We start from the raw sequence: 24815 nt of genomic DNA on the forward strand, positions 1-24815 counted from the left end.
AGTGAAGAGCCCATCTGGACCAGGATGAAGCCTGCACAGCAGATTGCAAAACCACAAAGGTGTATTTCTTGCCTCCCAAGGTGGATGCTTCTCCAAAAATTCTCTTCTGCTCCCAAGCCTGAGTTGTCTGCTGAAGCAAGGCTCTGATTTTTGGAGTTAGCTCCAGTACAGAGGTGACTACATCTGCAGTATGGACAAGCTCAGAAGTCCACTGCTCAACTTCAGTTTTCAGATACAATCAGAGAATCACAGAATGGTTTGGGTTGGAAGGGACCCTAAAGATCATCTCGTTCCAACCCCCTGCCACGGGCAGGGACACCGTCCACCAGACCAGGTTGCTCAGAGCCCCATCCAACCTGGCCTTGAACACTTCCAGGGATGGGACAGCCCCAGCTTCTCTGGGCAATACATTCCAGTATCATACCCCCATCACAGTAAAAAACTTCCAAACAGTTATCTAAATCTACTTTCTTTCAGTTTAAAACCGTTCCCCCTCATCCTATGATTACGCTCCATGATAAAGAGTCCCTCCACATCTTTCCTGTCAGTCCCCTTTAAGTACTGAAAACCTGCTAGAAGGTCTCCCTGGAGCCTTCTCTTGTCCAGGCTGAAAAGTCCTGGCTCTCTCAACCTGTCCTCATAGGAAAGGTGCTCCAGCCCTCTGATCATCTTTATGGCCCTGCTCTGGACCCACTCCAACAGGGCCATGTCTTTCTTGTCTTGCTTCAAAGACTCTGGAAATGTAGGTTCAAGTTTCTCATGTGTCTTGGCCTTTTCTTATTATACTACTGTTTTATATAGAAAGGGATGGCAGTAATGCTGTCCTCCCTTGCAGGATTATTTTACAGTTTTCCCAATGGTCACAAGTACAAAAGGCCCCTGGCAGTTGTTCTGAGGTGTGATGTACAGCGCTTGGTCAGTTTTGAGAGAACACCCTGTCCTCTCAGACTGGATAAGGGCGAGAGAAAGCACTAAAAGGCTGATTTCTGTGGAAAACAGAGCTGTTTTCATGAAGAATTTTGAGCTGCCCAGAGGGTAGCAGGGTTGCTGTGACAAATACAAGGCGGCAGTCTGGGAGCTGACGGTGCCAGGCCGGGCTGTCCCCATGCAGACGGCGCTGCCACGGCGATCAGCACCGAGCAGCAGAGACAGACACAGTGAGTCCATCAGTTCAGAGGAGAACTGTGCAGCCTTCCCAAAGCCATCTGAAAGAGCTCTACAACCTTACACAGGCACTCCTGCTCAAAGTGGCTTTCACTTTAGAAGCAAAGCACACCATCAGATTAAAGGAACCTTCATTCTCAACAACTATGTGCACGTTGATTGAATGCGGTTTATCTAAACTACTCTAAAATTATTTCAGATGAATCTTTCTGATTGTGCATACGTAGGCAAGTACTATGGGGCAAAGCTTTGAGAATATTTCAGTACCTTTTAGGAACTTGGGAAGCATAATATATGGCTAGATTGCAAAGATCTGAAGTTGCCCCTCAAACTGGCGTCCCAAAAGCCATGAATAGCTTTGAAGATTTTAGGACTAGTGGAATATGCCAGAAAAATTGACAAGAGAATCAACAGTGTGTCCCCACCTATGTTTTGAAAATAGGCTGTCTCCATGGCCTGCTGTCCATGTGAGCAGAGTAAGCTCTGTCTGTAAATACAACCGGAGAAACATATCTGGGAGGCTAAAAGTAAGGGTTAAATAGAGAAAAGAAGTACCTAAGAAAGCCATGTTTCATTTTAACAGCCTGAGCTCAAATGTTGTGAATCAATATATGAACTGATTTCAATACTGAAAACATTGACTAATTTGGAGGAAGGAAACATCTACTGAAAAACATCAACTGAATAGAAACATTTTTCTGCAGCCTCTGTGAGAGGCAAATGTTTCTGACACAAAGTCTCCACCGTGGAGGAACTGAGAGGAATAAAGCAAATATCAGCTGTCACTATAGCCTTAAAAAGTTACACTTCAGAAATGCATCTTGTCTTCTAGAAAATGTTTACAGCAATGATTTCTTTATTTTCTCCCATACAGAGCCTTGCAAGAGCAGATTCTCAGGTGTGATGGATTTTCCCAGGAGACTACTAATGTTATAAACCACATTATGCTCTAAGTCATGGATGGATGTGCAGCACCCACAGTAAGCTATTTAGGGCAGTTTTGCTCAACATCTGGCAATTTATGTGAAATAAGGTTACATCCAAAATAAACTTCTCAGGAGAGGCTGTATATAGAAGTCTAAAAATGGAGGAGATGACTCTTGTAACTACCCTTTGGTAGACAGGGTACAACATGTGATAATTACAGGAGGAACTACAGCCCAGTTCCTCTGAACTACCCTGTAATTCAAATTAGTGAAGGTCATCAGCTGGTCCTGAATATACAGTAGACTTACAAACCCATAACCAGCTCCCAGATAACCTAATCCATATGATTACCCATCACCTTATGATGAGTTGAGCATGGACACAGTGGATAACTGAAGCCTGAGTTCTGGTCCTGGCAAAGAAATCTCTCCTTTCTGCTTGCAAATCTGGCATAGGGTCATGGGAAGGATTCCAGAAACTGCCATGAAGATGGCTTGTACTTCAACAGATGGGAGTGACAAGTGGGAAGAAAGTTAAGCCTAGGTGCTCTGTTTGAAGCAGAGGGAAAAACTAAAGGGAAACTTTAAAACAGGTTCAGTGACTCAGTCAACTGTTTTTATTTGACATGGTTTACTGCCCTTACACCATAAAGGTCTGATATTTAGTTAGCTGGGAAAAGGAGAAAGGATGAGCTGCTATTATGCTTTCTACCACATTCCAGCAATACCTGGATGACCTTAAGTAGAGCATAAAAAAGAAAAGGGGAATTGTATTAAAAAAATTAGACTTGGTGAACTCCCACTTTCATTGCTGGGCTGTGTTTGCTCAAGTTGCAAACCCTAAAGTTCAGAAGATCATGCTGAGGTCTGTTTGACATTTAAGTACAGTGTTGTGGGCAATGTCCATTGGTTACTTATGCCAATCAGCTTTATGAAAAGAAATGTCAGATGTAATGGCAGTGCTTTTTTTCTTACTGCTGCCCATTTCAACAGAGTTTGGAGATTTCAGCCTATTCCTGCTCATTTTCAGTTTAGCTCTATTGCTAAGATAATGCCTACCTCCTGGATAACTGGAAGTCTTTTTATGGACCAGTTTCCCTCCACAGCAGGGAGAAATGAGAGCAATACACAAGCCAGGGAATTCCCTGCAAACAGCTGAATCCAGCTTCTTAACTAGCAGAGGAGCACAAGAGCAGCTGACATGCACACAGTGCTGGCATGCTGTTCTCACGTGGCACAATAAATTTTCCTCTGTAGTGGCAGGGAGTAAAGGAGGACAACTTCTGGAGTTATGTTACTTACACGAGGATTCCTCGCACATGGGACAGGAATATCACTGTTCCTCCAAGCCAAAACACTGCCAAGGCTCAAATACCACCTGTTATGGGAAGCTGCCCTCCTAAATACAACTCAGAATTTAATAATTTTCAGAAACAACTTCTTCCTAGATTTCAAGGGGCTGGGCGAGTGCTGGAAATTGCTAATTATGCAGCTGATTTATGGGAAAAAAATTATTAGCTGGAATGTTGTAAACCCTGCCAGTCACAAGTCCTTATGCAAGGTCATGACAGAGAGGCAATCACATCGGGAAGTTACAGTTGTGGTGATCTGGCTGTACAGAGGACAGTCTTCCTGCCTTGGGAATGTCTGAAATGTGTAAAACTGAGTTTCAAAGATGTGCTGTTCCCCAGGTGGTGGAAAGGGTGGGAACCCTAGGCTGTGTTTAGCTACGGCCATGCATTTTCTTTCTTCTCCTCAAGGCAAGGAGATGGGAAGACAATCAAGGACTCCAGGCTGAGGCAGCCAGTTCTCATCACTGGTTGGAGATCTGCTCTCCACCACAGTGGCAGGCGTGCAGGAGGCTGAAGGCATCCTTTCTTACCTGGGCTTCCTCCCCGTGAGCCTCATGTACAGGTCATAGAGAATGGCCGGTGCCTTGTGGCTGACAGTGATCCAGTACTGGTTTATCAAGTAGCTGGACGTCATGTGAGTGTTGGGTGTGCGGAAGGCCTGCTCCAGAGGGTTCCTTTTGAACGTGGACATGACGTACTGCCCTGTAAGGGAACAGGCATTTCACTCAGAATCACTCCACTCCAGCTGGGCACAACCGCGGCAGCACAAGGTACAGCCCAAGTTACTGGGCTGAACACCTTCAATCCACAATTCTCTGAACCATGGAACCAGGGCTTGGACAGGATCATCTCGTTGTCCCTTCTGGCATGAGGACTCCATCTACTGCCTACTTGAAACACAATCCTTATACTCCTCATACTTCAGACTTAACAGTGGCAGACAAAAACCTCATCAAAACACCAAAACATAAAGGAGGAAAAGCAGGCAGTTGTAGCCTGAATTACTTCGAGGAGCTGCAGTTCTGCTTTCACCACCAAGAAATTGGTAAGTGCTAACATTGCTTCAGATCACTGAAAGCACACTTTGATCTGCTAGGATAAAAAAAAAAAGACATTTAATTTCTAATCAGATTTTCAAAGGGGCTGATGCCTGTGTTCATCTGAGTCAGGGACAGGTCACTTACACACACAGGGTGCTGCATCTAAAAAGACTTCATTATATCCCTTCAAACCACAACAACAGATACCTCATCCTGTTTTCAAAAAGAGCTCTGGATGCTCTAAGGCAGCAAATTGACTTGCACTCTTAACTTGAAAACAAGGGATAGGGTGGCAATCTTCCATTCCCTTTGCATGTTAAGGCACAAAATATGCTGTGTCTGATTCTGAGCTCTTGCAATGGCACAGTGCCACAAAGTGGCATCTAGATGTGCATATCTGGGGCATTTGCATATTGCAGAGGCTTAATAGAACTGCAGTAGTTGAATATAAGACTATCATCCTAGGGACTGATAAACAGATGGTGCTCCTATTCCTGAGCACCAGTCAGCTCAAGGAAGAAGAATATGTGGGCTTTTTTCACTTCTTAAAAAATTGATTCGGGAGTTAACGACATCAATCTGTGCTCATATTATAGTTTAGTCTCTAAGCTCATGTTACAAATAGAAAATCAGATGAGAATTTGCAAGTCACAAGAAACATCCAGATCATCCTCAGATAAGCAGATTTCAATCATACCATTCAGACAGGACTCATGTGTGTCTGTGGTCTGCTCATTACTGCATTTCAAGCAGTGACTTTTGCTGTACTTCTTCTAAGCAGTAGCAACTTGTTAGCCACTTAGATGCTATGCTGAGACACCAAAGACTTTTAAAATAAAGTAATTTAATTTTCGTGCAAGTTCACTGCTTTTGTACCTTGTGTGCTGCAAGTTTAACAGCTGAAGACCGGTTCTCTTGCAAATCATCATGTATCTGAATAGCTAAAACTCACTGCCATCCCTTCTGTTCCCACACTGCAATGATGTGGTTATCTTGTGGTCATCTTGTGGGCTGTGGTACAGAAATCTTCCCCTTTGTAGCATGTTCTCCCAAAAAAACAAAGATTAGCAAAACCCCTCGATTTAAAGTTTCCCATGTAGCTGGCAGGGAGGGCTTGCTGAAGTGGTGTTACTGAAGGTTTGGAAAGGTGATTACTCCTGGCAGGCAGGTGGTGATAAGCAGTTTGGGATGGGCTGCTGGGAAGGAAGGCACTGTCCTGGCCCAGCTTTTGGCAGTTTTGTTTCTGTCCAAACACTGCATGAAGAGTTACACTTCGATAAAGTCACAGCTGGCTTAAACACAAAGAGACCTGCTCCCAGGTTGGAGCAGGCTTTGTATCTCTGCCCATCCAAGTTGCTCATGGGTCAGGAGAGCAGTCCCATAAACTCTGCTGCTTCTCCCCTTTAGGAAGTTTCTCCAAGAGGCATTTTATATCCCAGGTTATTTACACACTCTCATTGGCTTATCAATATTTAAGTTCATTTAGTTTAATTTGGTCAGATCGTTTCCTAATGGAAACCTATCATCTTACCTGGGAACCATTGATATTTCTGAAATGGTGATAATTTTGATAGTGCCTGCAGAATATATTTATAGCTCTCTTTATTCAAATCCTGATGTTAATATACTGCAGATGTAGTTTTCAGCTGTAAACTGGTTGAGAAGGTTTCCCTTTGGAACCATGTTAAAGACATCACTTTTCTCTTTGCATTTTTTGCATCTTTGGCCAGGATAGCAAGAGCGAGCTAATCAGCACATGGAAAACACAGCCCTTGTCAGTTCAGATCATCAGCCATACACCAAATTCACACAAATCAGCAACACCCTTGTCATTTTGGTTACTTAAGGCTTGTAGCAGAAAATATAGCTGTAGTAAAGGAGCTACAGTACTACGCTGTGGTAGTACTTGGTGCAAGAAGCACATATGCTAAGAGCAGATAAGACACCTGCTGAAAACTCAGGAAAAATTTTAGAAGTCAGGAATGAAAGCTGTTTTGTTCTGAAATGGACAGAAGTCATCAGTGAGACCAACCTGAAAGACTTACTGGGAGGAAGTTGGGAAAACACTGGTGTTGTGTTACTTGGAACAGCTAATGCTGTGGGAGTTTTCTTTGTGAACCTCTCTTGCCCTGGCTTGCACTGACTCAGCACAACTGCTCTGCCTCCTAATTGCTGTAAAGGTTTCAGCTTCGCAAGCTCAGCGAGTCTCTTGTGCTCCAGCAGTTTGTTTTGGAGAGAAAGAATGAGACAGATGGCAGAGAAAACCCCAAACCAGAAACATGTCACCTCTAGGAGCTACTGAAACGACTTAGTGAGTGGGTGCTCTTTCCCCTTTGGGCACAGCACAACAATGCAGCAACAAATTCTACAACTCAAACTCTACAAGGCAGATTTTGCTGGGGGAGAATCAGACGTTGGTCTTGCCTAGGTAGACTGTCAAGGATAAATTGAAAGTAAGTTTTCCCACTCTGAACACCATTTTACAGTCTGCTTGAAGGTTTAGTTTTGAGGAGGAATTGCAAAATGTACTTCAAAAATTCAGACTAGCAAAACTTGCATTGCAGCAAAGCAGAATATGCTTCTTCAGATTAATATTTAGTTGTTTGACTCAATTTTTGTAACAGCAGGGAAAATAACAAGAAAGTGAGGAAAAAATTGCAAGGCATAGCATTATTTGGAAAAGAAAGCAATCAGTTAAGGTTCCTTTTAGCACGAGAGCTTTTGTCTGTGTCTGGAGAGCTCTAGAATGAACTGGCTTGCAATGGATGTTTCAGCATGAGCTCTCTCCTCCCTTCCTCCCTCCAAGCTCATCAATTTGTATTCAAAATGTTTCTATCTCAATCACCTCTGCTCCCTACCCTGGGTGTCCTCAGCTTGATCCAGTTTCAATTTCTCTGATCTTTCTCTGTTTTCCTCCTCTCCCCTTGAAAAATCCCTATTCTGTTGGGTTCACCTGTCATTCCTACAGCTGACCTGGTCTAGGTTTCCCTAGCAAGGTACACCAGCTCCTCCCCTCTGCAAACCCCATGTCTGATTTGCACTAAAACACTCAGTCCTACACCAGGTGACTCCCATTCCCCACCCTGGTTTCTCAGCAGCTTCCAGACTCTCTCTCATGACCCTCCACTTGATGACCAGTCGCAGACCCTGTGCCAGTCCAGCCTCCTGAGGCTCCATGAACAGAGTCTGGTTCCCTCTGCTGATCATGCGTCTCCTGGTGTGTTTGGATCAAACAGTTCTTCACACTGAGTTAAAAGAGAAACTCTGAAAAACCACTGGAGGTAGAGACCTGGCCTCAATCATTTCAACTTGACAGAGCTAAACACAGTTGGAAAAAGGCTTTCAAAAGAAGGTGACAACTCAAGTAGCACATGCTGCCCCACTGGGAAGGAGGGAACAGGTGGGTGAAGTTTGGTTCTTCTGGGACCAACTAGGGATTGGAATTAGGGGCTGGACTTCTCAGTGGTAAGCATATTTAAGAGAGATGATGGCTCTGAAAGGCTGTTGGAAGTGCATGTCATGAGACTGGCTGCCTAGAAGCCAAATAAGAGTGAGTAGGCAGAGAAAATGATATGGATGGGTTGAGAAAGTCTGTCTCATATATAAAGAAGATTTCAGAATTAAGTCTATTTATCAAAAAGAAACTGGTAAGAGATTGAATTGAGAATTCAGATTGGATGGCTGCAGTCATCCTGATGCAGTAGATCTTTCCCCAACTCATTTCTTAAGCCATGCAACATCTTTAAAGGCAAAATTTTGCACTTTAATACTCCATCCTAATTCTCTGCATCACGCTGCTCTCAGAAAATCTGTGGCTACAACATGTGATAGAAAGAGCTCCACAGTGTCACCCAATGAGAAAATTTTGCCTTCAGTCCTATCACACAGCTCAACTACTTATGGAAGCTTCTGCTGCACCCAGATGAATTAATTCCTAAAATCCATAGTTACAAGCAGAGAAACGGAATAAGATCAATTACAGTGCGTTAATACATTGCTATTTCCACCAGTAAATTTACACTGAAAATGGGTTAAGAAATGCAAACTTCAGGTAGCAGTGCTATGGTGGCTGTTGCTGAAGCAGCAGCCTGTGAAGAGCTTTGCATTCACTCCCATGAAAAAGCCACAGAGGACCTGTGACTAACCACAGCATTTTATCTCTCATAAAAAAGGTAAAAATGCCAGGAACTTGGTGTGATGTTCTCAGCACTCGGGCAGTGGCTGAAACCTCTTCCCTGCTAGACCACTTGATCAAATACCATGGTTAAGACATTTATTCTGTCAATGCAATTATGGTCTGATTCTCTGCTGACTCAGTTTGCCACATAAATAATGCAGGGACAAAAGCAAAGCAAAAGCTGAGAGGTGGAACACCACAGTGATGATTTGCCAGCCTCCTGTATTTAAAGCACAAAGATATGAATGAATGCATAACAGGAAGCGAATCAGGCCCTGTCCATGTGTACTGACTGTATGTAGTATTTCACAATACATACAGCTGACCGAATTCTGCTGCTTGGCTTCAGCATGAGTAAGGGTGGGTGTCAGGATTTGTCTCTATTTCTTTCCCCCCTACCTTGGAAGAAAAGTCAGCCTTGAAAATAATTTGATCTTTTCTACTGACAAAATTCATGATCAAAAGGCAAACTGTGCTTGAAGCACAGCTGTCACCTCAAAGCTTGCCTTCTCAAATGTATACTAGTTGTTTCTGTTTAGAATTTTCTGCACAGAAAGAGGAAGAAAAACCACTTTGCTTCCATAATATGATGGAATCCTAGAATGGTTTGGGTTGGAAGGGACCTTAAAGATCACCTCATTTCAACCCCCCTGCCATGGGTAGGGAAACCTTCCACTAGACCAGGTTGCTCCAAGCCCCATCCAACCTGGCCTTGAACACTTCCAGAGATGGAGCAGCCACAGCTTCTCTGGGCAACCTGTTCTAGTGCCAATAATATACTAATTTTCATTCATTATCAAGGTTCTAACAAGGTTGTTGATAGGACAAGGAGTAATGGGTACAAATTGAAAGAGGAGAAAATTAGGTTAGATATTAGGAAGAAATTCTTCCCTGTGAGGGTGGGGAGGCCCTGGCACAGGTTGCCCAGAGAAGCTGTGGCTGCCCCATCCCTGGAAGTGTCCAAGGCCAGGTTGGATGGGGCTCTGAGCAACCTGAGATAGTGGAAGGTGTCCCTGCTCATGGCAGGGGGGTTGATCTTTAAGGTCTCTTCCAACCCTCAACATTCTATGGCACTGTGATTCTCCAAGTGATTTCAAAGCACAAAAAGAACCCAAAACCCAGCAACCCCAGCAACCAGAAAAACTGTCCCGTTAGGGCTACACAGAGCAGCTTCTCACAGAATTAAGGGGCCAGTTCCTTTTCTCAACCACTTTAAAACCTCAGAGCAGCCAAGCATGTTTTTTGCTGGGTTGTTCCATGATAACGTGCACAATGAAAGCTGGACAGAGGTTTTCCTGAGCTGAATGCTCAGCACCAGGAGCTTTTCCTCACTGGTCTCTCACTGACTGCAGCTGGGCCTCCCACATGCAGTCGAATGGAAGACACTGAATGCCACCTAAATACTGGAAACCACTTTCTCAAAGCCTGTCTGGGGAATCCTGTTGATGTTTGACACTGTGAGGAACATGATGTTCTCGATTTAAGTTAGACCTTACCCATTTCTCCCCAGAAGAAAGGGTTGATTCCACCTGTTGTGCAGTTGTACACCAACAAGTTTTTTGGTCTGGAAAAGAGAAAGAAGTATTATTTTAAGATGTGAAGAAAAGCACCCAAAGGTTTATTAATAGAGCATGAAATTTAAAAGCCCAAGAAACAGTAACACCAGCTCATGAAAAATGCAGAAGAGGGCATTTTTCATCATGGAATCACAGAATGGTTTGGTCAGAAGGGACTTTATAGACCATCTTGTTCCAGTCCCCTGCTGTGGGCAGGGACAACTCCCACTAGACCAGGTTGCTCAGAGCCCCAAAAACCTCTGGCTGTGAGCAGGATTCAAATGCGCTTAGGGAATCCCTACTGGATTTTGAGTCCAACACCTTCACCCTTCAGCAATCACAGGTGAAAATACAGTGTAAAATATGAAGTTTTGATAAGATTTAGTCAGATTCTGGAAAGCATATGAAGTTAATAAAGACAGATGGGGTTTAAGAAATCCATCTATCATCAACAACTATATAAATTATACGGAAAGCATGCACACTGACAAATTTCTGATTTTTAAAAAAACTAGTTTCTCTGAATATATTATAAATAATTGGCCCAAGCCAACCTGAAGGACCACTGTGTATTTTGCAATCATTTACTTAATGGATATGATTTGTGCAACTTTTAAACTCCATTTGTTAGGGTAGGGATTATGAAATCAATCAATTTAAAAAAAAAAATTCTCATTTTCATACCAAGCAAAATTTGGCTTTTGAGGTGTAGAACTAAACATAGATCATACTGGTTTTATTTCTTCCTTCAACATAAGGCAAGAATTAGTCAAACAGTTCTCTTGATTTAAGCCTGCCCTGCCAAGGGTGCAAGTGCAATACTTGACAAATGCACTTGGATAATAATAATGGCCAGTCTTCGTGAGCGAAGATTTGGGAAAGGTCATTAACCCTTCGAGCCTGCGCAGTGGATTTGTTTTTTTTAGGTGAGACACAGTGTGCGCTGAACTGAGCCCACCCTTTAATCCTGAGGTTCATCTGCCGGGGCCAAGCAAACTTGGACATTGGCAGTGAGGTCCCCAGGACGTAGGTTTGTTTAGAGTGACCTTCTCTTAGATGGATTGCCTTACAAGGCTGACGAACTCCATCTGCCCGGGGGGCTGGGAATCGAACCCGGGTCGCAGCGGTGAGAGTCCTGCACCCTAACCACTAGACCACCAGAGGCCCCGCACAATTTTAATGGTGCTTTTCTTAATAATACTTTGAAATCATGATATTTGACTAATCCTTAGCAGAATAGTTAGGCCTGATGGACATGTCAAGCTCTGAGTCCATATCCTTAAATGTGGGAAACTGCATTATGGAAATCAATATGGCAACTCAGTAAAGACAAAATCTGTGATATGTGAGAAAACTCACCTCATACTGAGCTACACACAGAGCCTGATGGAAAGTGCACTGAAATGAGAGCACAGACTGCCACTTACTGCAGTGGGTCAGGCCCATTAAACAGCAATAACAAGGATTTCTCCATTTTCCCAGCTCCCAGTGAGGGGTCTCTCCCTGTTGATTTTTTTTCCATTCTTCACACTCCAGCTGAGTCAGTGACCTTGGTGCACTCTAGAGCTTTGTAGTGCTTCTACACTGTGCAGTGTAGATTGCAATTCTCTGCTAACTTTTAGAATCTAATTTCTGTTGGTAATGTCACCTGCCCCGAAGGATACCAATTTTCCAATTAAATGATTTTAAGAAAAAATAATTTAAACCACACATGCTATTCTTCAAGACAGCACCTGAACCCGAAACTCTCTCAGACAAATCAAATTTACACAACGTTCAGGCTCGATTTTTGTACAAAGATTGCTGACCTTGGGGTTGTGCCCACAGCTTTAAATCAAGTTCTGCAATTGCTCCTTTAGCCTGATAATTATTTGTGTGGGAACCAGATTAAAACCATGTGTCTTTCACCAGTGAGAACTCAGAAAAACAACACTTCTCCAACCATGGCTACAGCCAGGAAGTCTCCCTGCGTGCTGAGGTACAGTCCCTTGGCACATGATCATCTCCTTTTCCAGCTTTATGGACAGGCAGTTGCATTACTTTATCTGGAGCCTCTCTGGTGTGCCTGTCGGGAGGAGTTTGTTTATTTCTCCCAAGGGGAAGCTGTGTTTATTTTTCCCAGACCATGCTGCTTTGTCTGTCGCTGGTGGAGGGGGACAGAAGATGACAAAAATAAATCTGAAGAGCCAGTGACCTGCCCTTCAAGGTCCTTTTAGGATCCCTGTATTTAGCTTAATGTATGTAGCTCTTTTCTATTCTACCCTCAGCTCAGAGGGCTTACTGTGTCTTTCAAAGTAAAATACTTCTGCCTTTTATTTGCCTGGTCCTGATTTCTCAGAGTTGCACAAACCTCCAGAATAATTCATGTGGTAGCAATTCCTACCTAACGATTTAAGGTTAGGCCAGAATTTCCTTAAATCCTTAATGTCACTTAACATACCCTTCTCAATGCAAAGAAGGGAGATTTTTTTGGTCACATAACCTATCATACAAGCCCAGAACATATATACACATAGTGCAGTGTTTTTCAAGGAAAACATGCGCAGCATTTTTACCAAGGAGACTCTAGAAGACAGTCGGAAAGCGACTCAGTGAGAAAGGAGGCTCAAAAACCAGCTGCTGCAAAGCTCCTAAGAAAAGAGACTTCTGAGAGACAGACTTGCCAGCTAAGCCTAGATTGTACCAAGAAACAGGTCTCACCTGTAGCTTTAGAGCTTTCCTGGCTCTAAAACCTGCCTTTACTGCTTTTTCTACACTCTTAGTCCTTGCCAACCCAGGGGAGGAAACGCGAACCAGAAAACGAATCAACCAGGCTCTTGCACAGGTTTGTAATAAGCTTTGGGTTCCCTTAAAAGTGCTGGTGCAGGCTGTAAGTGTCCATGTCTTGCCAAAACCAGGAGCCCCTTCCCACCTGTGCACAGCAGTGTACCACCCTGCTGCCAGGGTGAGGTTGATGGCAACGTCCACCGGGATCATGTCAGCCACCGCTTCGTTGTTGGCGATGACAGTCCGCAGGATCCCTTTGCCTGCCTGTGGAACAGAGGGAAACAGTCACCAACTTCGGTCTGTGGTAAGATTTCACTGGCAAGATTTCATCAGCGTGGACTGACTGTCACGGTGGCGGTTTTCAAGCCAGGCACGTGCTGCAGAAGATTATTTGGTTTCTGTGACAACAAAGATGGATCTCACGTGGATCTCGTGGTTATGCATTTTCAGGGGAAGCTTGGAATATTACGACAGCTGTGCTATGTATCAAGGAAAGCTGTGACTCCTAATTTGACTTAATAGCAAAGAAATACATCTGAATTTACTGATGTAAAATTTCCAGTGATGCCTGAAGGTACGCTTCCTTAAATGACAGGCTGACAGAGGTTTGAGTTTCCTTTAAAGGAAGTAGTCACCTTGGAAATTACACCAATAGGCTTTTTCAAACGTTGACTCCCTTTCCTTTGGATGTATTCCCACTTTCCTCTTTTCCAAAGCTGTGTCTGTTAAGCTGAAGGATACGGTCCCTGCCTTGAAGAGCTCACCACCCAACAAAACTCAAGAAAGGAATGAGTGAAAAATACAAAGTACTGACAACTAAAGAGAAGTAGGCAGGAACAGAAAATTTTCATTTTGCTTTGATTGGAAGTGCATTTTTCAGGGGATCAGGCTCCCCAAAATATATGTATTTAATCTGAATGCTTATCAAGGGGTTCCCATGGGGACCTTCAGAATCTTTGGAGGTTCCACAGGAGAGACATGGCAACAGATGGCAACAGCATGGCTGGCTGAATCAGAGAGGACAATTCAGGAATACTGAAATGTGGAGGTGAAATGGGGTGAAGGAACTTCACCTGGTGCATCAGGTATGAGGGCTGAACAGAGCACATGAAAAAAGAACCCCCCCACGGCAGAGTCAAGGCTGCAATCATGTTATTTCTCAAGTGGGAAATAATGCAGTGAAGCTGAGGACCCAGGGAAAAAGCTGAGAGGATAAAAGCACTAGTGAGGAAAGGAAGGAAAAAAGCTCTTATAATTTAGAATCATGCAAAAGCAGAGGGAAAGACTGAGTGAAGGGGCAAAGGAATATGCTTTTCAGATCCATCAATATTTAAAAGTTAGGGCAAAGGAAATGTTACAGCTTTTTTTTTTTCCCTTTCAATCTGAAACTCCAATTTAATTACAAAATAGATCAAGATTTTCTACAGCAACTAGACAGGAAGTGCCTAGTCATGTAAAAACCCTTGCCTAAAGTTTGAGGAGAAAAAAAGAAGTGATTAAAAAGCCTTTAAGACCTGCTATTAGCTTGTAAAGCACATGCCATCGTCTACTGGTCATTGGTGGATTTTAATGGACACTGCATCCCCTCTTTGGGAGGTGTTCAATCTACTGGGGTCTTTTTGGTTGTTGTTCCCTCTCCTCCTCCTTTCCCCTTCTATAATCAGATGGGTTTGTTACATTTCATAGCTTGCAAGTAAGGGAATACCATTGAGGACTGATTTAATTTTCAAGAGCTGAGACTCCTGAGCAGTCCTATCTCATCCTTGGTGCATCTGGCAGAGGGATCATGGGCTCTGACAGAGTAACAGTGGAAGTTTCCCCACAGGCCTCACTCCATCCTCCTCAACCCCTGTCATGCACTAACTTCTACTGCCCCAAGCAGAATATCACAGTTAGGCTTAGACAACATCTTGACTTGAAACTTCACTATGTTTTTTTTTTTTTTGTGTTCTTACTACTGTCTTTTTCAAGGGGAAAAACAAAAAGCAAAAAGAACCAAAGGGGGCAACTAAGGTCAGTTATGGATGTTCCACTGCTGCCAACACACGCCCACTAGAGACCACTGTGTGATCAACTATCACATTTTCACAGGTACACTCAAGTCCTTTCCTAGGCCTTCAAAATGAGGACGTTTGATGGATGTGTTCAGAGCAGCACGTGATGGTCATGTACACACGAGTGAAGTGGGTTTGTTCAGCATGGAGAAGAGAAGGCTTTGGGGTAATCTAATTGTGGCCTTCCAGGACCTGAAGGGAGACCACAAGAAAGAGGGGGAGAGACTATTTCCAAGGGCCTGGAGTGACAGAACAAGAAGGAATGGCTTCAAACTGACAGAGAGTAGGTTTAGATTGGATATCAGGAAGAAATTCTTTACTGTGAAGGTGGTGAGACATTGGAACAGGTTTCCCAGAGAAGCTGTGGCTGCCCCATCCCTGGAAGTGTCCAAGGCCAGGTTGGATGGGGCTCTGAGCAACCTGGGATAGTGGAAGGTGTCCCTGCCCTTGGCAGAGGGTTGGAACTGGATGGTCCCTTCCAACCCAGGCCATCCCATGCTTCTATGATTTAGAGATTTCTTATGTTGTGTTTTTAAGAAAGACATCAGGGTTTAAGTGTTTTGAGTCACTTCTCACATTGAAAATTATTTGGTACTTCTTTATCAGATATGGCTTGATTTCTGTTTATAGTTGCTGACTTTTTTCTCTTTAGTGAAACAGAAGCAGCTGTAAGCTGAAGCCTCCAAAATAATTTCCCAGTCAGAGCCTGATGTCTCTAGACAGCCTCCCAGGTGAGGTGCTTTGGGGCCAGTCACTGTCCAGAACACAAATTAAACCAGTTCTGCCCTACAGCTCCACTGCCTTGCAGGGAGAAAGGTCTTTACAAGTAATATGGAACAGTGAGACAAAATGCCTCAATTACAGTCCAGCAGAAATGTAATTGATTTCATTTTGTTCTTCAATCAACACAGCTCCCCACAGCAGCTGGAGAAACTGTAGGCAAAAGAAACATAATTAGATTATCAAGAACAACTTGGGCTCCCATATTTCATGAATATTTAAAAGAAATGTATCTATTAATAGAATGAAGTGATCAGACTTAAATATTATGAGTGAGGAAAAAAGAGTCTTTTCAAAGTTTGGAGTTCAGATTCTGCCCAAGATCATCTGAAACAAATCTGAATCTGGGCGTTGTTCTCCCTATAGGATGAGCTTGGGTTAGAAGTTGAAAGTGAGTATTTTGGTATGGGGTAACAACTCAAATACACAAAACCAAACCACTAAAACACTTCCCTTCTGCTTTTTCCATCCTTAATTAAGGCAAATAAAGCTACTTGTCTAACAACTGCAGTTTGAAATACAGTTGGCCAAGAGAGCTGGTTGTACTGACACAACTTTCAGGTAATCAAACTAATGCACAAATCAGATATTCAAGGGTTCATTTTTAAACTACCAAACAGGAATTAACCAATTCACCAGATCCAAGCACATTAACTTATGTATTTATTAATTAATCCTGCCCCCACTCCAAAGACCAGAAGTCTCTTGGGTCCCTAATAATAAATACCTTTCCCTTCCAGAAAACATTCCAAACAACCTGGTCTCTACACACTGCATCTATTGTCATTGTTCTTTGTCTTTTTCCTGGTTAAGCCTCAATGTAGTTACACATCGTACTTCAGTACTGAAGAGCTTAGTGCAGATGACATGAATTTCATTGTCTCCTTATCTCCTATACTGAAAAACCTCAGAGCTTCAATCCTGAGCCAAAAAATACCATCTCTATTTCAAATCTTTCAGTGCAGGTCGAAGCTTTTATATAAAAAGGAAGGGAAGCTATTTCCTACACTGACCCTAGAATCTCATAATCTTTACTTTCCATGGAGTTAATTTAGAGCTAAAGATACAGGCTGGCATCTGCATGCAGAACCTGGCCCAACTGAAACCAACAGCAGGTTTGCTGTTGCATTTAGCAGGGCTAGAAAATGTTTTGGTTTTGAAGAACAGAAAATATTAGGTACTGGTAAGAGTGACAAGGGATAACCATATAAATCTATCATAGAACCATGGAAAGATTTGGGTTGTAAGGGACCTTAAAGATCATACAGTTCAAACCCCCTGCCATGGGCAGGGACACCTTCCACTAGCCCAGGTTGCTCAGAGCCCCCTCCAACCTGGCCTTGGACACTTCCAGGGATGGGGCAGCCACAGCTTCTCTGGGCAATCTGGGCCAGGGCCTCCCCACCCTCACAGCAAAGAAATTCCTCCTAAGCTCTTGTGTAAGTTCCTAAAGTGGACAGTACTTTAAAAAGACTGATATATGAGCAAAATTTCCAAATCCTTAACCAATAGGTGTTTTTCACTCCTTGGCAGATTAAAGGCAAAAAAAAAAGGGGGGGAAAGAGGCTTTTTAAATGACGAAAGATTTTATCAGCTTGTTTTACAGCTGAAAGCATATGAATTTGGCCTGTGTTTCATAAATGTACTGGCATATGATACACTTATGACAGCCTGCAGCCAGCTGTTGTAATTTGTTTCTCAACCAATTCACTTGTGGGGAATAAAGAAAATGCAATGGAATTTTTTTTGTATAACATCTCTCCTGCAAACCAATTCTGGATCCATTATTTGACAGACATCTTTAATGCTCAAAAGTTATTATAATAATAATGATAAAAAAAATCAAAATTCATGTCATTACAAAAGTTAGAACCTGTCACATGAAAATGTAAAGAGTGGATCTGCAAAATGAAGGAACTGCAAAACCATTCTTGATCGTGATGACATTGTCACAAAAGAACCCAGAGAACAGCACAAGACGCTGGGAGCAGAGCAGAGAGGCAGTGCAAGATCTATGAGTGATCAGCAAATAAATAAAAGGCTGTAATAATTTTTTTAAAGAAACTGTCACAAGAATAGAAGCCAATAACAATTTGTGACCACAAGAGATGTGTTTGGGGCTGTTGAATGCCTCTGGAATGTGTACTGGGGTTTCAGATAAAGCATTAGCTGGGCTATACACACTAATTTGTCCTGTGGATTCCAGCAGTAACTGTAACAGTTTTATTTATGCTCTACTTCAGGTATAAATGAGCTTTTTTAACAAAATGATATTTGGATTTTATTCTTCCCTCCTATGATTGCAGACTACTAATCCTTTTATATGCTTCACCGGGCTGATTACAATATAGTTCTGACAAAGTAATCAAGTTGGACAAATCATATATGAACAAAAATATCTGTCCATAGCTATGCAGCATCATGCATTGACAGGTAGACCTAAGGGAGTGATTTTATTTCAGAAAAAAAATAATTATAGGGCAGGAGAACAGGTATGCAACTTTACTATTATCATATATTAAATTGGAATGATTACCTTGATATTAGAGGGAATATTTTGTCAAGTTCTTATTTACCTTATGGTTTGTTCCTCACCATTTTGCACAGTAGTTATTTACACCAGTGTTAAGCAACAATATAGTGAATTATTCAAGTCACTGGCAGAGTCTGAATCACTGTTAAGTGTCCTGTTAAGAAGCACAAGTAATGAGACACTGTATGTTTATATTATACCAATTCTGAACTTCTAGAGAGAACTTTATAGAGTCTGAGTCACACACATTGTTTAAGTGTACTCTGCACCAGGAGAAATCCTGTACAAAGCAATGGGAAATGGGACTCAGAATCTTTGGTACTGTGGAGGGGGAACAAACTATAGCAGTGGATTGGGAAACAATACATACAGAGAGAGATGAAAGGATAAATACTGCTGCCTTGTATTGATGGTATGGGAATCTGGTTTGGAAAATAAAGCTGTATTAAGAGATTCAAGCTCTGACATCTCTGAACTACCCTAGTTTCAAAAATGCATCTTTTGCCTTCTCTTTGGAAATTTGGCCAAATGTGCCCAAACCTTTAGTTTCTTCAGTTTTTAGAACTGCAATTCACATTTAGTGAAGCAGCAACATGTATTCTTTCAATGTTCTTTTTCGAGCTCAGCAAAAACAGATCATCCTCTGGGTCCTACAGGCATGCAGATGTATAGCAAGTGTGTGACATCCTTCTACCAGATCCAGAAACCTGCTGTTACCCTTTTCTGCACACAGTTTCTAAGTGGTGCTGTTAAAGTTGTTCTTTTAATACATCAAACTCTACTTTAGGGGGAGTTTAAGTAGTAACTAGACCTACCGCAATAAATATTCCACTTGTCCCGTTGAAGTTGTCAATCCAACCCTGCAAAAAAAAGAATGATTAGTGTCTTTTTCAATGACATGTTGCTTACAGAGGCTTGAGACAGTGCTATAATGGTGTGGCATAGACAAAGCAGCAAGGAGACACCAGTTTAGATGGATGCCAGCCCATCTGGGACAGCTGCCAGGACACCAACCAGTACCAGGGGATGCGTTGTCGGACACCTCGTTCTGTCTGCAATTTACCCACCAACAACAAGAATCTAAGCTTGTTTTTAGAAACCACTTCTTTCCTATTTCTTGGCTGCAGGAATAAAATCTGCCTGTAAACACCACAGTGTCTTGGTGCTGTCATACTTGCTGAAAACAGTCAGTGTGTTATTTACCCTCCACAGACAACAGGCCAATGTCACGGAGTGATTTGGTTACTCCAGCTAATTTCTAAGACAAGGAAGAAAAAAAAAAACAAACCATACCATTCCACTTCTGAAACCCATCCTACTTCAGCTCAGGGAAGCTGCCACTTGTGGGAGCTGGAGTTAGGAGCAGGTATCTGAAACACCCAACAAAGCTCCCTCTCCCTTTCCAAGATGGGGAGCTTGGCCCAGAGCCTTGGCTCTATCTCAGCCATCTCTGGCACACTTCAGGCTGCACAGAAGCCAAAGGCGACTTTATGTTGCCTTTCCAATTTGGCTGCAGTGTGAGGGCACATTATTCTTACCAGCATATATTTAGCTTAATGAATGATTTCATTCCAAAAGTGCAGCTGCATTTAATTACTGTGTGTCTGACATCTGTATCTGCAACGGGCCCACTCAAGTGTGAATCTGGCAAACTCAACAACTACCAACATAAACCAGAGATATTAGTTAACTGCACGTAACATCATCCAATGCTTTCAAGGACCATGGAAGCCTAGGGGGCTGATAGGTTGAGTAGACCATGGAAAGACTCAAACCAGGATGTATCAGGACTACAACTGATCCTCGGAGCTCATGTTTCACATACAGAAACTCCCCTGTGTGTCTGAACAGACAATCAGTTGCAAGTCCAGCATTTTGCACCATAAGTATCCCAGCTCTCATTATTGCTTAAATGTGTTCTTTTCACTTGGAGACAAGAGTCTTTCCTGAAGATGCTGAAGCAGGTTTGCTGTTCTACTCCAGCACAGGTTCTCCACCTCTTCCATGTTTTCCTATGAACTGAAGTAGCTGTTTCTCAAGTGGACATTGCTACCCAAGTGGAGGGATATTCCTGACAGTACCACAGCCCCAGCTGCATCAAAAGGCTCTCGGTGGGGAATGGTGTATCCATACTTACTGGGAAAGGCTCATGCCAGCTGGCTCCCACGATGGATGGCCTGATGATAGCAATGTTCAAGTTTCCTTTCTCTTGCTGAATCAGGTATTCTGACAAGGCTTTGGTGTAGGTGTAAGTGTTGGGCCATTCCCCAAGCAACTTGGGTGTGATGTCTTGAATGATGGATTCATCCAACCACCTATAGGAAACAAGGAGAATGTCATTATCCATCATGCAGAGAGAGAAAACACTTTGGCAAAAAAGACCGGTGAGACAGGAATCCTGACCTGAAACAGAGGTCAAAGCCACTTAAGGTTTGGAGTTAGAACAGCTCTGTGGGAGAAAGGTTATTTTTGTGTTCAAGGTGCAAAATAAACCTGGTGAGCTTCACACTGCAACATCCAGCTCAAATCCAGGTACCTGTACAATCTCAATTTAGAGCAATCTCTTGCATGCTTTATGCTTCACTGCAATCTGTAACATAAATACAGCCTGATGGAGCTCTCCAGCCAAGCAATCCCACTAGGTAGTGCTCATCCTTAGCCAACACAATGTATGCTCCCAAGTACATTTCAGGAGATTCTGGGTAGCCTTGAGTTACCTGGTCATGTACCATTTACAAAGGTCTCAACAGCTGGAACAACATAATACAGGGATATTATTCCAGCAGCACAATTTACAGTGTTAATGTTCCTTCTTACAGGTTTTCCAGGGGTTTGTTCACACAGAGCAAACACTGAAACTGATGGTGCTTTAAAAAAACAAACAAAGTAAAAGAACCTCACCAAATATTTTTTATTTTGTTTAAGGTATGCAAGTACATAATCCATCAGAAGTAGTTACGCATATACCTTTTAAAAAGCAGCTCTTACCACCCCAGTGCTGCAGCAGGGGCCTAAATCCCTAAGGCTCTTCCCTGGCACACCATCAGGACTTCACAGGTCCTGCCAGCATCTGGGTCTAAAGGACAGGAACTGGCTGTGCTTCCAGAGCCCTCACACCGCTGCCAATCCCCGACAGGCTTCCAGCAGTCTGGTGTTACACCACAGAATCAAAGATTAGCTCCTCTAATCCAATTTGTAATTAAGTCAACGGACTTACAGTTCAGTCTGAATGGGTGCCCTCTTCCCAGGGGCATTGCAAGGATACTGCTTCCTGCAGATCCTCACTTCACCCCTCCTTGTCTTGAATTTCAGGAACAGGCAGAGGTCAGTGGGAGAGAAATATGGTGCAGACTGTCACACCTGAAGAATTACTGGATCACATCAACTTAACCCTGCAAACACCTGGTGGCTCAGGTGGCACAGCACTTTTCAGATGGCTCTCATTAGGCACAGATGGAAATATTACAGGAAAACTGTTGCATGAGAAAACATTGATTCACTGAAACTGCTGAACAGTCTGCAGGGGAGGGTTGAACTCAGTGAATCTCTCAGTTTTGTAATGAGTTAACAAGAATATGACAGTTTTAATATATAGATTTTTTTTTTTAATAAAAAAGCAGTATGGAGGCACAAATACTTTCCTTTGCAAGTCTGGTCCCATGCTTAAGAAACAAGGCAGGAAAAGTGTTTAACCATAAAATATGAAGTTTTACTTGAAGTTTACAAAGAGGTTATAAAGCAGCACATAATATTGACTTAATCTGGAAAGCCTGTTCAGGCAGCCACTGAACCTCAGGGTCTCAGCTAAATTGCCATTGTTTGAATCTGTTGAGTAACTAATTACCAGCCTACCAAAAGGAGGTGACTGTTTCTGCAGAGCCTCGAGGAAGACTTGTTTCATTTGGGAACTCAGATTAAGCTGCATGCAAGTCTTTTTTTCCTTTCTCTTTTTTTTTTTTTCCCCTGTTGTTTTGTGTTTGGGGTTTTGTTTGTTTGTTTGTTTACTTTTTTAATTTAATAATACGGTCTTACAGGTGTTCATTCTTACAAAGCAAGGACAGGTGTAGAAACACAAGGAGAAGCGATTTCCCCTTGCCTCCATCCTTCCCTCAGGTCTCTGCATTATTTTAAGTGGTCATCATCAAGAGGACCTGCCTCAAGGGTACCATCCTGCCAGGTGAGCTGATCCACCAGCACTGCCATCACAGGAGCTGAGGTGACAGTTCAGCCAGGCGAATGCTCCTACCCTTCTGTGACCTACTTTGAAGATTTTGAAATGCCAACTCACAAAGCCACTACTTTTGCTCACTGCTGCAACTGCCCCCTAGAAACAAAAGATGCAAATCAAATAATTACTAACTTCTCCATGCACCAAATTACTCTGCTGTAGGAAAACATAACTTTCTGTGTTAATCACTTCGCATTAATAAGACTGTTTCTTGTAAGTGATGACTGATCTGTAATTTCTGCAATAACAAAACCAGTTCTGCTTCAGCCTACAGTTCTCTGTGTGCCGTGTTCCTTACCTCAGCACACCCTTCAAAGCTGATTTCCTTCAGCTTTAGATTAAGGCAAACCATGCTTGATGCAGCAGATTATATGTTTCCCCTATTGGCCTGGCAGCACTTTAGAAGTGTGACTTTTGGTTTACACAGCTTAAGCCTAAGGCTTTACTTGCAGGTTAAATATCGAAATACAGAAAACCCAAGATATAATAGGAGGATAAAAACAGAAAAAGAAACAGCTGGGAGTCCTACTTGGGATTTCAGCTGAATAAATAATCATAAGCATATATCAAGTGCACGGCCAAAAGTGTCGCTAAATGGATCTGTTATTGCACCCAGTTCTATGATTATCCCTCTTAATGCACTTGCAGAAGAACACTTTAAGACAAGGGTTGTTTGTGAAAGGAATCTTCCACAGCTGGTTGATGCAAAACATGACCTGTATTTCTCCCCTGCTTTTTGAAGCAGTTTATAAGTCCTTGTCTGCTCCCCCTCCCTCCATTTGGAAGGTAACATTCTGGTATCTCTTAATCTCCTCTCTCTAAAACCTTCTGTGCCCAGACATCCACACACTATTTCTTTCACTTACATGATGAGTAATAAAAGGTGCATCTCTCCCATCTTCTTGCAACCCTGCTTCATCTTCCTTTGCTTCCTCCAAGCAATCCTCTGCCCTTTAGAACCTCATAGTTTTCTCAATCCTATTCTGCCTATGGTATGACACCCCAGAACCTTTCCCTGCTCCTTCTCACACTCTGCAGCCCCATGCATTTCTTTCATCCACTGCCTTTGATTTGCAGAACACCTGCCAAAACAATGACCCTGGAGAGAGTGATTTCCAACAAGGCCCACCTGGTGTCTTTGCTGTGAGCAATTATAATGCTCCCCGTAAACACTGTAAGGAAACAGATGCCATCCTAGCCGAGGGCACGCTGTGATTTCTGTCCCACTGAAAGTACCAGAAGTTGGTCAGCTTCTGGAGTAGGGGATGTAGGAAAAACAGTAAAAAAAAATTAAAAATCTAATAAAAAAAACCCTAAGAAAATTCATCTGTAATTATGTGGCTAAGAAAACAGAACTATCAAAGAACACATCTGAAAACCCATCCTCTGTCATTTCAAATATCATCCTCTCTGCTGCACATGCAAGCTATGATAAGTAAATTCTTAGGGTCTCATATGAAGCAGCTGAAGTAGCAACCTCTGAGGTAGCCAGGTCCTTCTGCACATTTCTGATTAGCAATCAGACCTGTGCTGGAGTCTTTTTTTATCTGAGACATCAACTCCAACTGTTTTCAAAGTTCAAAGTGATGGTAATTCTTGGGGCAGTGAAATGTAACATTGACAGTGATGAACTCCAAGGGACACTGTAAAACTGAGGCAGTGGGCAAAAAGGTGATAGATTAGCTTCACTGTAAATAAAGGTTAAGTAGTGCATTTAGGGAAAAGCAGTCTATCAAAACTGGTCTTAGAGGTTGCTGAGCTCAGAACTGGCACTTGTAGCTCTGCAAGAGCTCTGGAATCACAGCTGACAGCTCCATGAAACCTCCATGGCAATATCCAGGCTGGTGTAGTTACCCTAAATATAAAATACCGAGTGCCACTGTTGAGGGCACGATATTGGGTCAAGCAGTCCATTCGCTAATGCATTAGGGCATTTCTTATGTTTTTATTGTGCTTCACTTACTGAATAAATGATAAATGACAGATGACTACTAGCTGGAAGTAAGTATATCCAAGAATATGGGCCACTAGAGAAATTCAAATAGAAAATACTGGTTTGTACTAAATTTTCTGGAGTAGCTCTTAGGCAGTGAAATAATTTCTTTAGACAAACATTTATCTTTTTTTTTTTTTTTTTAATAAGGAATCAGCAGTTCTCCTGGTGGACATTAATTAATCTCATCTCCTATTACCTTAAATCAGGAAGAAAGATTTTATGCCAGCTCTTGGTGTTAATTAG

General features: G+C 42.6%; 1 protein-coding gene across 3 annotated transcripts in view; it reads right to left on the minus strand.

Moving 5' to 3' along the window:
* LOC108501759 (fatty acyl-CoA reductase 1-like) overlaps window positions 1-24815 on the minus strand; it is a 136841-nt gene that overhangs the window by 8201 nt on the left and 103825 nt on the right. For all 3 annotated transcript variants that reach the window (XM_017823972.1, XM_017823970.1, XM_017823971.1), the window contains exons 5-9: window positions 20486-20663; window positions 19164-19208; window positions 13127-13245; window positions 10156-10223; window positions 3973-4144 (exon numbers count right to left, since the gene is read on the minus strand). In XM_017823972.1, coding sequence (XP_017679461.1) covers window positions 3973-4144; window positions 10156-10223; window positions 13127-13245; window positions 19164-19208; window positions 20486-20663 — 582 coding nt within the window. The remainder of the gene's footprint in view (window positions 1-3972; window positions 4145-10155; window positions 10224-13126; window positions 13246-19163; window positions 19209-20485; window positions 20664-24815) is intronic.

This window comes from Lepidothrix coronata, unplaced genomic scaffold (assembly GCF_001604755.1).
Source record: "Lepidothrix coronata isolate B3197 unplaced genomic scaffold, Lepidothrix_coronata-1.0 Scaffold107, whole genome shotgun sequence".
Classification (NCBI taxonomy): Eukaryota; Metazoa; Chordata; class Aves; order Passeriformes; family Pipridae; genus Lepidothrix; species Lepidothrix coronata.